Source organism: Centropristis striata, chromosome 3 (genome assembly GCF_030273125.1).
Source record: "Centropristis striata isolate RG_2023a ecotype Rhode Island chromosome 3, C.striata_1.0, whole genome shotgun sequence".
NCBI classification, from domain to species: Eukaryota; Metazoa; Chordata; class Actinopteri; order Perciformes; family Serranidae; genus Centropristis; species Centropristis striata.
In genome coordinates, this window is record NC_081519.1 from 40,309,370 (window position 1) to 40,324,328 (window position 14,959).

The window sequence follows — 14,959 nt, forward strand, 5'->3', positions numbered from 1 at the left end:
GTGTTCAGTGTCTGTGCTCTGTGTGTTGGACAGGCATTATTGACAGCACCATGGCAGACCAGAGGCAGGTGGTGGCTGTGACAGGAGATGGGACCAACGATGGACCTGCACTTAAGAAAGCTGATGTTGGCTTTGCCATGGTGAGCACACTCTATTTTCCTTTTTATCTGCTTGTACCATTTTCCTCCTTGCTTGCTTTGTTTTGAGATTGATCTCAGTCAACATCTGCAGATATCTTCTTCACCTCTGCAGTATTGAGGGTATTTTCTCAGGCACTTTGCCTCTGGCTGTGTGGATTAGGAGCTCCCCCTAGTGGATTTATTATTCTACACAATTTCTCTGCAGTACATAACACTTGTCTACTAACCATTAAAAAGAAATGTCATCTTCCAGTGCTTCATACAATGCTTCATACAGTAACCTGTACAAGGACTAGTCATTCATTTCAATCATCCTGATCGTGACTGTGATCCAGATGCTGTTACAGAGCAGCAATACTATGAGATTAACCATCCTGTTGTCTTTGCAACATTAGGGGCCTGTAAAGCCCCATGAATTAGCTGCATTAGCCTTAAAATGCTAAACTGTTAGGGAGATTGAAATGGCTCGCTGTTAGTGGCACGTGTTTTATTGCATTTATCATCAGACGCTCTTTTAGACTCTGTTTTTGACAAGTCCATCTTCCTTTGTGTTGCTTTCCAGTGTAGTAGTTGTTGCCAAAGGTGGAATAAGAACTTTTTTTCTGCAGGATTTTCCACAATTGAATGAAGCTCTTAATATTCGAAGAGATGTGCAGTTGCATCTGCATTTGTAGAACAGCCAATAGAAACAACCTGTCTCTGAAATAACCTGTGATTGGCCTGGAAAAAAAGAGGAGGCCAAGAGGAGGTGCAAATGTCTATTTTTCTCTCAGACCACTGCATTACCATATGCAAAAAGGTTATTTTGGAATTTTTGCACAATAATGCCAAAATAACATGGCCTACCCCAACTTAATTGGCTAATGTTACAATAAATGTACATAAGATCATCCTCATTTCAAATTATAATTCAAACACATGTTGAATTGGGTTCTTATTAATTACCTTGGCTAATCCACAGTTCCACAAACCCTTTAGAAACTGCAGAAGAACCTCCTAATCGTATCTCTGGGGTTGGAATCATCGATGCAAGTTGTAAGAGTGTGTTGTCCTGATGTTTGTGTGTGTATTCATCTACTCTGTTGCCTCAGGCTGATATTTCAACCCAACTGAAACACTCTTACATGGTTTAATTAAGTAGAACAAACTGACAAACATGTTCTCACGTGTAGCATTCTGTTCACCACAACTGAGCTCTGTTTATGAGGTGCTGTGCCCTGCCACTCGTAATGTCACAAAACATGAGAGAATATGAGGGAGGTTGTCCTGCTCCTCCCATAAATATGGAGCCTCCCGTCATCAAACCAGCAACACACACACTGACCCCTTAATTAGTCCGCATCATCATTATCCATCAACAGAGCTGAGTCGTGTCCAGAGTCAATTTTTTTCTCCAGTGGCTGTAGAGTAGAGTTGATTTAACCCATAAGAACCCATGGTGACACCCGTGTAACAAACACTTTAAATCTTCTAGAATCTTCAGCTTTATGCTTCACCTTAACTCATTAAATCCCTAAATGACGTATATTCAACACCCTGGTGTGGTGGTCAAGAAGTGACTTCTCCAAAATATGGCTGTGACTGGAAACAGAAATGTGAAAAATTTCAAAAAGCTTATTTTTTGTTATGAGGTTAAGTTTAAACCCATTTAACAATTCTAATCCGTTATTAGGTTGTTTTTGTTTTTGTTGCATTTAACTTGTTCTGACCAAATTTCCTGCACAAATTAAAGTCAAATTTTGATATATGTTATGGAGATGCAAAAGAAAAACTCAAATTTTTGTCTCTGTAAGCAAAAAATGTGTCTTTTTCTCTATTTTAAAATAAGAAATATCATAAACATAAATACCATAAACGCCCAATGTAACGTATATGTCACATTACAGATCTTTGACATTTAGGGGTAGTATTCTTTTTTTTTAAACATCAGAAATGTGTTCTATGTGGTCCACTTACAGAACACATCCTTTAAGGATAACTGGGTCTGGGTTCCTATGGGTTAAACAGATCAGTTCATTTTTTTATGTGTTTGTTGAGGAATAGTCCGATATGAAGTAATGGATCCTAGTTTTTGTCTGACTGCACCTCTTCTCTGCTCTCCTCCAGGGTATTGCTGGTACAGATGTGGCCAAGGAGGCGTCAGATATCATTCTGACTGATGATAACTTCAGCAGCATCGTCAAGGCAGTAATGTGGGGCCGAAATGTCTACGACAGCATCTCCAAGTTTCTTCAGTTCCAGCTTACTGTCAACGTTGTGGCCGTCATTGTGGCTTTCACTGGTGCCTGCATCACACAGGTCAGGAGCTCATTCGTTGTGTGTATGTGGGTTATATTAGCATAACTGCAGTCTATTCTGTCATTCAAAAACTGTTCAGAGCATAGTGCTTCATGTAGATGAAACAGGCCTCCATCAAATTCAGTATAAACCCATTAATACATTTATTAATTCAACCTGGAAATGTACAGTATTATCATACAGTGTGAGTAGCCGATCAGTCATTATATTTTGGTGTTCATGTTGTTTCCCATTGGCATTTTCGACAACAGTCCCGGTATTTTCAATTTGGGACAAGGAACCTACAACCTAAATGTCTTTAACTGAGATAAGATAAGATAAGATAAGACTTTATTTATCCCGCAGTGGGGAAATTTAGTTGTCACAGCAACTCAAGATACAGACACATAGATATCAGAACAGAATAAGAATAAGAATATAAAAAATATGAAATATACATACATTCTATACACATTATTTACATACATTTCTGATATTTGGCATTAGTATTAATGTATATTATTGTGTTGTTTGTTTTCCTGACAGTACTTTGCATTTTTCAGATATTGCACATTGGAGAAAATATATTTTAGCATGTTAAATAGGTTAAATAGGTTGTTGCATTTAGGGCTATGAAAATCAATGAATAATTATATTTAATAAATGCAGAGATAAAGACAGTACAGTATAAGTGGTATATGACAAATATGATACTGGAAAAAACACAGAAGGCCTAATATAGGCCTAACAGAGATAGTGCAGATAAATAAATCAGTAAAGTGACCTGGTGGTACAAACAGTGCTGTATTATGTGGTGCTGCTGTTAAACAGTCTGTTAAAAGACAAGATGTCCTGTACTGAAGCCCCTGGTTATAAGTTACTTTCCATTCCTGGTTGTATTAAGTCATCAGTTTTTAATTGTGATTTCCTTTGCATTTCTGCAGGACTCTCCCCTGAAGGCCGTGCAGATGTTGTGGGTGAACCTGATCATGGATACTTTTGCATCTCTGGCCCTGGCGACAGAGCCTCCCACAGAGTCTCTGCTGAGGAGAAAGCCATATGGTCGCAACAAGCCTCTCATCTCCAGCACAATGACAAAGAACATCCTGGGACATGGAGTCTATCAGCTCATCATCATTTTCACGCTGCTCTTTGTTGGTGCGGACTATAATTTTGCTCTGCGGTGCACCGGGTGTTCTTCACCTTAATGATGTGACACAAACTGAGTTCCAAGTTAATGGCTTCATACTAACTGCCCGTTTTTATCCCCCTGTAGGTGAGAAGATCTTTGACATTGACAGCGGCCGTAATGCTCCCCTTCACTCTCCTCCATCCGAGCACTACACCATCATCTTCAACACCTTCGTCATGATGCAGCTCTTTAATGAGATAAATGCCCGCAAAATCCACGGAGAGAGAAACGTCTTCGATGGTATCTTCAGGAACCCCATCTTCTGCACTATTGTTTTTGGCACCTTTGCTATGCAGGTAAGCAGATGCAAAATATTAGATTCTATTATTTGTCTGTTTTTGGTTGGTTATTACATATACACTACCGGTCAAAAGTTTGGACACACACCTTCTCATTCAATGCGTTTTCTTTATTTTCATGACTATTTACATTGTAGATTCTCACTGAAGGCATCAAAACTATGAATGAACACATATGGAATTATGTACTTAACAAAAAAAGTGTGAAATAACTGAAAACATGTCTTGTATTTTAGATTCCTCAAAGTAACCACCCTTTGCTTACTAGAATATAAGACATGTTTTCAGTTATTTCACACTTTTTTGTTAAGTACATAATTCCACATGTGTTCATTAATAGTTTTGATGAATCTACAATGTAAATAGTCATGAAAATAAAGGAAACGCATTGAATGAGAAGGTGTGTCCAAACTTTTGGCCTGTACTGTACATTCTTTTTTTTTCTCTTGATGCATTTTCTTGTGCTTTGCTTTTGTAGATTGTGATTGTGCAGTTTGGAGGGAAGCCATTCAGCTGTCAACCTCTGGACCTGGAAAAGTGGATGTGGTGTGTTTTCCTCGGGCTGGGAGAGCTTGTCTGGGGACAGGTAACATCCGAACTCATCCGTTTCTTTCTGCTTTCCTGCTGTTTTCTTGCTTTTATTCTAGTTCATGTTTTACTCTCCTACTCTACTCTGCTCTCTGCTTGTCAACTTCTCTTTTGACCCAGTGCTCTGTCTTCTCTATGGGTTAGGTGATTGCCAGCATACCCAATAGCAGGTTGCGCTTCCTGCGGAGGGCAGGCCAGTTAACTCAGAAAGATGAGTCACCAGAGGAGGACGTAAATGAAGACAATGAGGAGATTGACCACGCGGAGAGAGAGCTGAGGAGAGGACAGATCCTCTGGTTCAGAGGACTCAACCGCATTCAAACTCAGGTGAGGATACATTTCCTATTTTGCAATTTGTTGTTTCATTTCACAGAAATGTTTCTGCGCTGATTCTGTCTGAAAAGAAACAATATATAGTCATTTTAAACTCAAATGGGGTCCTTCTCATTAGTCATTAGTCACCATTTCTTTATCAAAATGTGAGATGTTGTGTAGTCTGTTAAGCAGCAAAAAAACACCATGGCTCTTTGTTTTACTTTTTGTCTATCTTTGTCATATAATCCATTTTAAGTAAGACCAGCACCTCAGACATTAGCTGAGCTTATATGCTTATATGTTCCTCATGTTAGCCAGTAATAGTCTTAAAGTCATTTTATCTCAAGATGGTTTATTTAGGTACATGAAGATGCAGCTTTCTTTTGCTGGACGGAGGCGATCAGCTGTGTGGACCTGTGGAAGATCGATGATCACACCTCGGGGGGTTAAATACAACTGGACATAGTCACTGAATTGTTCTCACTGTGACCAACTCTGCACACCGTTATCACTGTGATATTCAAGAAAGTTTTGCTTGTGTGTTGGATTTGATTTCATTTCACTGATGTGTCACTAATGGTCCAGGGTGAAGCCGTCCCATGACATTAACCAGGGGCCAGCATCTTACAGAGGCAGCCAAACATAAAGATAAAGAGGAAAGAAAAAGTAGAAATACAAGATTTCAGAATAAAAGGAAGACTATGGCTCGTTTTAACTAGAATAGCTGAATTAAATAAAAATAGGTCCAATGGGTCCACAGACAAGAGCGGTCAGATGATCAAACAGGTTTTAAATAAACCATCAGAATTATTTGGAAGAGAGAAAGAAGACAAAATATAAAATTTGTTCATTGTAAACATTCATCACAAGTTCCAGATCAACTAATTACAACTTCAATCTACTAAACTTGCTGTAGATCTGAACACTTATTTGTTTCTAATGTAATGACACATTATTAGTAACAACATGCAACTACAGTAGATTGACTCAGTTTCACTTTTAACTTAAAAAAAGTGCTTTTAAATAAAACGGCAAACTGTCATCTGACCACTTGTGCCTGTTGCCCTGTTCCATGTCCCCACCCTCCTAATTTTCAAAACTTATTTAGAGAGTACAATTTTATCATTATCAACAGAACCAATTGCCGGAGCTTCAAAAGTAAAACGTTGTATAAAAGTTGTTCTAAACTGTAGTTTTTCTCTAATTGCTGAAGAATTGGTGGAAATGCCACAAAACAAGATACCTTGAATGAAGTAAATGGCTGCATCTGTATGCTTTATAATTAGCCAGTCGTTTAAAGGGTTGGATCACACAAATTAGCAAACTAATTTTGTCTTTTTACACCTGAAAGTCCAAAAGACAGCTCATGTTTTTTGTTATTGTATACATTAAATATACAGTATACAGATACAAAAAATACTTTCACACTAAAAATCAGGTTTAGGTTACAGGTTTCACACCTGTAATTTTGGTTGGGATCAAAGGTCTGAACAAAATGCTATAGGTGTGAAAGAGCCCTGAGATAGTTTTGTTTAGTTTTTAGGTTACTGTCTGGTTTCTGTGCACCCAAATACTAAGGAGGTGAAGGAGTTTTGTTCTGTGGTGCAGACATTACATTGAAAAATTACACTTGAAATATTCATCAGCAACACATCTTTCCAGAAATAATGGTCCCGTTAATCTGGAAAACCTATCCAGTATACTGTCAGTAGTGTCATAGGACTCCCTCAGTACAAAATAGTTGTTAAACAATTCACAGTTCATGAGGGCCGTCAATTATTTGTTAAGCAGAGTGGGACATTGTTTTTTGGGCAGAAGCACCTGTGTTTTTTTAGTTTTTTTTTTTAAAGGAATCTGTGAGCACCATATCTGAAAATGAATTCCCCTCCGCTGTATTTAGGTGAGAGCAGAAATCTCAAGACAACATGAGATTTTTGTAATTTGTGCGAACTAACCCCTTGAGTGAAATTGACCATTTTTTGAGGGGAACCTGCACCCTGACCTTTAGCTGTCCCCGCCATCGTGTCATCATTGAGACACTTTGTTCTCCCGTTGCCACCGAAGTCACCAGCCAGTCAACCTGTGTTGCCATTTGGTCTCTGTCACTCTGAGCAGCCATTTGTCCTCTCCTGTCCCGCTCTCCTCCCACAGATTGACGTAGTCAACACCTTCAAGAGTGGCACCTCCTTTCAGGGGGCCGGGGCTCTGAGACGCCAATCGTCCACCACCAGCCAGACCCAGGATGTAACCAATGTTTCTAGTCCTAGTCACGTGTCCTTGTCCAATGCCCTTTCCTCTCCTACAAGCACTACTGCTGCTACTGCTCCTCCCACTACTGGCCGTGAGTCAGAACTCTGTCAGTCTGCTTCTCTGCTCTCTTTGCTTCAGGGGTGCCATCATGTCATGAAAAAAAAGTTTCAGTTTCAAATTTTTCTCTGCACATTATCTGGCATGTTATCCTAAAAACTAATTACTATGACAGTCTCCGTTTTGGGGTTGGCATCTCTGAAGATTCGTCTTCTTCTTTTTTTTTTTTTTCTCTCTCTTTCTTTCTCGCTCTCTGCTTTTTTCATTTCCTCTCTTTCTTCTGTCTTTTTGCTGTTCATACTGGTTTTCAAATTCATCTTGATATCTCCTCCCATGCTTGGGTGTACTGTCGTCTCATTGGTGAATGTGTGTTTGTTTCCTCAGAGTGCTAGGAGCGCAGGACTAAGGGTGATACCCACGGCGTGACATTTCAGGTTGTGAGTTTGTCTCCCTCTGCTCATCCCCCCATCCATCATACCATCCTCCAACCCTTCCATTTTAATGTCTTGACAGACGTTAGTGTGAACTAAATCCAATCAACTCACCAAGGGACTGAGTAAACATTCAAGTATAAGTTGCAATGTTGTCTTATTCTATCTGTGGGTTTGCTGCTGATGAGGCCGACCACACTGAATTGAGCTGAAGCAAATTTGACATGCTATTTCATGTACTCTCCAGCTGACACTTCATCTGCAATAACACAAAAGGAGCAACAGCTTGTGTGCAACACTTTAGAAAAACCTGCAATAGCCACTTACAAAATGGGAATTTCAAATGGTGCAACTAAACTCTACCCACAAGGGGGCACTGCCAGGATCAGAGATTATCTCTGCTTCATGCTTTGTCCACCTCCATCTTCTCTTTCTTCTTCTTCTCTCTCTCTCTCTCTCTCTCTCTCACACACATACACACACACACACACACACTCTGTCTCTAATCTTTATCTACCTGATGAAAGTCAGATGTAAAACTCTGCTGAGGGTTGTATGGACAGGAATGGAGAATCACCATAAAGCAGTACTGCACCAATAATTCATCCCGTCTTGTCGCTTCATACTGTCGGTGTAGTTGACTGTCATGTTGCCATAGTTACGGACATAGATCCTCTGCAGCACCAGCGACGTAAATTCAACCTCCCCCCACCCTCTTCTGACACCCCATCAGTGTTACCTGTCAGACATCCTGTCACATGCACTCATCCCGACAGGCTCCTCTTATTATTTGTTTTATCTGTTTTGTCTCCTTATACCCAACTCTACCGCAGTTGCTACTACAATATTTACAGTATATACAGTATTCCCATACATTTTTAAAAAAATGAAGCGTATTTGTAGCTTTTATTGGCACTGTAAATGTCTTTCAGTGCAGCTTCCCATGGAAAAGTAAATACTATATTTATGTTGTTCTGTATTAACACTTAACAGATTTGTTTTTTCATTCTAAAGTATTTTAGGTAGACTTTGGATTCAAATTATTCAGTGCTAAATGGACTCATAAGAAACAATTTTGATAATTTATTAATTGCTATTGTAATTTATCAACCAGAAACACAAAACATTAACTCGCTACAACTTTGCAAATCTGATGATTTATTGTGTTTCTCTGTTTTCTATCAATATTTATATATTTATATATTTATATTATTTATAAGTGCTGTGAGGTTTTAGATTTTGGAAACAATAATGAGCATTTTTCATCTTCAGGTCATCTGAAAACTTAAAGTCACTATGAGCAATTTCGTGTTAAGTTAAGCGGCCCCTGCAGATGAAAGCAGTAGCACCACCGCCTCCTAACGTAAAACGCTTGTATCTGGATATCGTGTATTTGTTTTGGGAGCAGAATGTTCAGAATAATACAGCAGAAGTAACAAAGCATTATAGATGCAACCATGATGATGCAATTTTGTAACTTTTAAATATGTGTGCTGACACGAGTCAACGTCCTTTATTAGCTATCAAGTTACATGTACACCTTAAAATTTGGCATCTGTTGATATTGCACATGCCAACCCAGTTGGGAGAGTAAATGTTAACATTGTACGTTTCTTCAAACCACAGAAAATGTTCTCACAAGTGACGGCTGCTGCTTTAAACATGTTGCAAAAGTGACAAAAAACTCAACACACTGAAAATGTGACCATTATATCAAATCAAATCAAATCAACTTTATTTGTATAGCCCTTTAAGACAGTGTTAGCTGATACAAAGTGCGGTACATGGCAGGACAGACCAACAATAAAAACAAAGAACAAGCAAAAACAACTAAAACAAAGTGAGTCTCATGCTGGGTAAAACAAAAAAAAACAGTAAATAAAAGTGGATTTTGAAATTAATCTCAATTTTAAAATTAATCTTAATTTGAAAAAACAACAAAGAACAAATAAAAACAAAAAAAAAAACAGAGCAAAGGCTCATGTTGAGTTAAAAGCCAGTGAATAAAAATGGGTTTTAAGATTCCTTTTAAAAGCATTTTCCTTTTATAGCACTTTAAAAACCAAAACTACTTGCATAAAACTAAAAAACACTGATTATGGACATCCAGTCTCCTGAGTTAGTTTGTCCCCTCCACTCATCCTCCTGCCAACTATGCAGCTTCATATTACTTTGTCACTGGACAACAAAACCTTACAAATCAACATATCTGTGGTTTGCAGAAATATACAATGTCAACATTTTTTGCTGGCTGTATGTGCACATAAGGTTTTGATTATTTTCCCTTTAACCCTCAAATTGAGTGAACTGACATGCAGATGTTAACATCCTCACTAAAGCTTCTTGTAGTTGTTTGGGGCCTATACTTGAGTGTTTACTTAGATGTGCATGGAGTTGAAAGCTGTCACACCTCTGACAGTAAACTTATTATTTTCATCATTCACTTCCATTTGTTTCGTGTCCACAGTCTGTGTGCCGGTGTCCACTTCTTCACCGTCCTGTTGTCTTGTTGCATGTAGTTTGTGTTTACCTCTTGTTTACTTCCCGTGGTCATAATATCTTAACCTGCTGTGTTCGCTCTTAAAGCCACCGTTTTCCTTTTGTTTTTTTTTTCTTTTGGTGTGTTGTTTCGTTGTGAGTTTTACACTGCAATGCTCGTGTTGAACCAACCTCCTCATGCAGAGTTTAACTCTCTCCATTGCCCTGTTTGGGACCATGCTTTACCCACCCTGTGCTATATTTGTGTGTTTGTGTGTCCCATTCAGAGTCTGTGTGGATATTGTCCCAGACAGTGCTCTGGTACCTCCAGAAGTTTTTAAACCACCTGATTTGGATCTCTCAGATCTAACCTCCTTCCTTCTTACTGACCTCGTCCACCAGATTTTCTTCAAACTTGCATGTGATATTCTCCTTTTAATTTTTTCTGTGAGCATTCCATTTATTAACGTGGCTTGTTTCTAGGTATACAGCACATTGGACTAAAGCGTATACTTACAACGAGCGTTTGTGTTGCTTTTGGTATTTGTTTTTCTTGAAATGTATGATTTTTTTTTTTTTTTACGATTGTGTTCCTCACGGCTTTTCTTAGTGCACGCCAAACTTGAGTGACTTGTGAACTGTAGTCATCTTGTGAAAGCAGAACACAGACTGCGGTTGCTTTTCCTCTTGTTGCTCCTTCACCTTCTCCTCCTTCTTCACCTCTTTATCCTCAGTATAAGAGGTTCCCTGTACTTCCCCTCTGTCCCTCTCTCCTCCTCTTCCCTCTTCTCTCTCATCCCGAGGGTCCCTCCCACCCTTCCATTTGATCTCTGGCATCGTCTCTCATCCTTTTTCTTCTCTTTCCTCCCCTTTTTTTGTTTTTTTACGACAGATCCGCGTTGTGAATGCATTCCGTAGCTCCCTCTATGAAGGCCTGGAAAAACCGGACTCCAGATCATCCATCCACAACTTCATGACACACCCCGAGTTTAGAATAGAAGACTCCACGCCCAACATCCCCCTCATCGACGACACAGACGACGATTCCGCTCGGAGGAGGGGGAAGTACTCCAGCCAGCCCTCGTCCCCCAACAAGAATAACAACGCCATCGACAGTGGCATCAATCTCACCATCGACACCAGTAAATCAGCCGCCTCCTCTAGCCCCGCCAGCCCTCTTCACAGCTTGGAGACCAGCCTCTAACCTTGATCCTAACCTCAGCTTTTAACCTCTAAAGTCGTTTCCTTGCAGTCTGGGGGTTCTCCGATTCCTCCAGACCTTTAACTGCGCCCTTACACCTTGTCACCTTCCAAAAAATGTCACCCAGTTTTCAGCTCAATTGTCATCTTCCAACACCCCCATTTACTCACCTACACAGGACAGGTCCTGTGGCAAAATCTTCACACACACACACACACACACACACACACACACACCCCACCCCCTTTAACCTTGAGCTCTTAAAGCTCTCCACTCCTCTTGAAACGGAGGAAATCTAAAGTAATATGGCAAGGTGAAAAGAAAACTTAACATACAATCAAAAAAGCGCAAACAAAGCCACAAAACCTACACAGCCATCCTGCTTTTGTGGTTGTATGTGTACGGTGGCGGCGGCGGTGGTGGTTTGTATGACTATATGCGTGTTAGCATGTACTGTATAAGCGTGCCGCTGACTGCACATTATGTATGAACTGCGTCTTTAGTGGCACCGGGAGGAGGATGATGAGGAGAGAGACACTGCTGAGTGGTAGAAATCACAAAACAGGACAGACTCTAAACTCCCCTTACACTCCCTCTCCTCAACAATAACATTGTCAATACTGATAATAGTTTAAATTAAATTGAAAAACATTGTTATTATTATGATTCTGATTCTGATTATTATTATTGTTGCTCCTGCATGAATGTACATTACCCAAGTTTTATTTAAAAGGGTTTTAATTTTATTGGAGTTCTTTTGTTCTGATGGGCTAGGCCTCGCGGCGGACTACTACTTTAAAGACGGCTTCTCTGAGTTCCTGGCCTGCAAAGTTCCCTCTTCTGTGTGGCATGAACATGTAACCGACTGTAAAAATTTATTTCATCCATAAACAGAAATGTGTAACGAGGTGGTAGGGCTCAACTTGCACAGTAGTTTTGCACCTGTCGGAAAAGAGGAACGCAAAATAATAATGATGATGATAGCATTTATGGGATATATTCTATAAATATAAATACATATAAATATATTTAGAGAGAGTTTATCTTTGTTTGTCGGCATGTTGCCTTGTTCCTGCTTCAATGGCTCAAAATACTTTGACTTATTTATGTCTTCAAGAGAATGTAATTTGTTTACAACCTCGTAGAGATAAACTTCCTGGTTTGTAGAAGGAGAGAGGCGAAGCTGAAGCTCAGAAGGGCCAGAGCTCTGTTGGTGTGTTATTACTGAAAAACCATGTGCTGGAATTTGCCTGCTATCTTTTCAAATATTGTAGATATTTTTAGAGGATTAACAAACAAAAAGAAACCAAAATATAATCGGATACGTAGTAAATGTGGAATCTTAGTATTACTCTATATGATTGTTGGGATCAAGTTGGAGTGGCTTGCCTTTTCTAAACGGAGGCCTCCTTTTTGTGACAGAGGGGGAATATTTAATTCTTTTTTCACTTCTTCTTCTTCTTCTTCTCTCTCTCTTTCTTTTTTTTATTGTGTTTTTTTCCTCTGTGCTTCAGCGCTGGCCTGGGGTCAGGGCTCGAGTCAAAGGCTGATATCAGGACCTTTACAGTGAACTGTCTTCTAGATAAACCTGCTTGTTCAAAAGGACTTGATGTTTTAAAAATATGTGTGACCATCAAAAAGGCTGCAATCGAGTCATATTAGAAGAGTTATATTTGGCTTATCTGTGCCGCATGGAAATCAGATTTCTTTTTTTTTTGTTGAAAATTTGGGATATATTGTGTTGTTTATTTTTTTTATTTAATTTTGATTTTTTTTGTTTTGTTTTTTGTTTAAAGGATTTCCGTTTCCTCTAGCAGAGAGACACACGCAGCCCCATGAAGCTGTTGGCATTTTTAACATCTAAGAAAAAAAAAAGGAAAACTGACAAAAAAAAAAAAGACAAATTACAACAAACATGGAATGTTGCTTTGACTCTTTTTCTATACATAAAAAAAGACGATCCTTTTCTGCACTATCTGGTTATGAATGAAAACTTCTGTGGTGTAATTCTAGATGTGCTTTTGTGTGTTTTAACCAAGCTTGTCTTCCTGCCGTCACAGAATATACAGTACTCTAGCATCTCAACTGTACTCACTAGTTGTAAACTATTTATTGTGCTTTGACCAATCAGACATTACCAGAGAGAAGTTACATACAGAAGGCACATTTACCCAGTCTTATTGCACTCAGAAGGACAAGGCCAATTAACTAGCCTGTAATATCGTTATTTCTAATACTAACCGAAGTCAAGCAAGCATGACGCGAGAGGCTCATTATGCAACTTGAAAAAAATTGACGATTTTTCTACTTAAACTAAAAAAAAAAATCCTATACACTACTTCAGTATATACAATCATTTATCCGAACAGTTTCCTTTTTTCTTTTTTCTATCCTCCTCCTCTGTCATTTCCCAGTCGATCCGTCCATCTGGAGAGGGTGCACAAGCTTTACCAGTCAGCTCAGGCGTGTTGAAACAGTCACATGGACCATTTGAATATAAAAATCTGTCTTATTTAAGTTGGGGGAATAAAAAAAAAAAAAAAACAGTCTGGATTCTGATATTCTGCTTAGAAGCTGTTGATTTATTTTGTTTCCTTTCCAGTGTTTTAACTTGACAATTTATTTGTTTATTTGTCTGTAAAAATAAAAAAAAACAATAAACAAAACAAAAACATAACGACAGCAACAACAGCATTTTCAATAACAGTAATAATATAAAAAAGACTTAAGCCAACATTCTCCAACTACTTTCACATCCAGGAGGACATTCAGCTTTAAGAGGACGCAAAGACGACAAGTTTAAAAATAATCTTTGTAAATACAGCGATGAGTCCACTGAGGACAGAAACTCCATGCGGACTGGTGTGAAAACAGGAACTCTTCTTGACTACGTCTCCCATCATGCACCACAACGAGTCATACTGCCAACGCAGCTGTTTGGCTGTATGTAATCAATCACTGCTCCTGTCAGAAACATCTTGATTACATCCAAATGATAACACGTATTGTAACAACCAATAATTATGATGATGATGATGATGATGATAACACCGACGGTGATGCTGATGATGATATGATGATGATGATGATGATGATGATATCAATGATACTTCTTGCAATATACTCTCACCTGCCTCGATGTACTGTATTTAGCAGCATGCAGTTTGTGGAACAAAGAAAAAGAGAAATGCCAACAGATAACTTTTTGGCATACTTAGCCATTTATGGGTAAGTGATTTAAGTGTTCATCTTGTTTTTATGATATTTTTTTTATCTATACAATAATTGTAAATAAAGAACTCAATGTCTTTGTTCATTTAATACTATGCAAAAAGTCATGCTTTTCTGATTGTTACCCACCCTTAATCCTAGAGTGTGTTGCTGGAATGTTTGTGGTCTCAAAAGTCAGTAAAAACAATGTGATGTAAATTATTTTCTAGCTTGAGGAAAAAGTTAAATGATGATGAAAATTATTATTATGATACCACGAGGAGGGTGATGATAACGGTGGTGACAGTGATGATGATGATGATGATGATGTGGATAATGATGATGATGATGATGATGATGATGATGATGAACTGTGACTCTTGCTGCTTGACTGTCCCATTTACCACACTCCTGACAGGAGCGCAAGTGAAAAACATAATAAAAACAAAAAAAACGAAAAATCACTAAATAAATCTCCCAGAGCAGCATGACCCAGCATGGTGTGTCCTGGCCCCGTGTGA

At 38.8% G+C, this 14,959-nt stretch overlaps 1 protein-coding gene across 4 annotated transcripts in view; it reads left to right on the forward strand.

Annotated features, from left to right (window-relative positions):
• atp2b2 (ATPase plasma membrane Ca2+ transporting 2) overlaps positions 1-14,959 on the forward strand; it is a 104,650-nt gene extending 89,691 nt beyond the window's left edge. For 2 of the 4 annotated variants that reach the window (XM_059328456.1, XM_059328458.1), the window contains 7 exons: positions 34-140; positions 2,247-2,438; positions 3,362-3,575; positions 3,694-3,905; positions 4,387-4,494; positions 4,641-4,823; positions 10,920-14,959. In XM_059328456.1, coding sequence (XP_059184439.1) covers positions 34-140; positions 2,247-2,438; positions 3,362-3,575; positions 3,694-3,905; positions 4,387-4,494; positions 4,641-4,823; positions 10,920-11,231 — 1,328 coding nt within the window. In that variant the 3' untranslated portion in view covers positions 11,232-14,959. Of the gene's footprint in view, positions 1-33; positions 141-2,246; positions 2,439-3,361; positions 3,576-3,693; positions 3,906-4,386; positions 4,495-4,640; positions 4,824-6,962; positions 7,153-7,502; positions 7,553-10,919 lie in introns of all 4 variants that reach the window. The other 2 variants (XM_059328459.1, XM_059328460.1) reach the window with 2 other exon arrangements.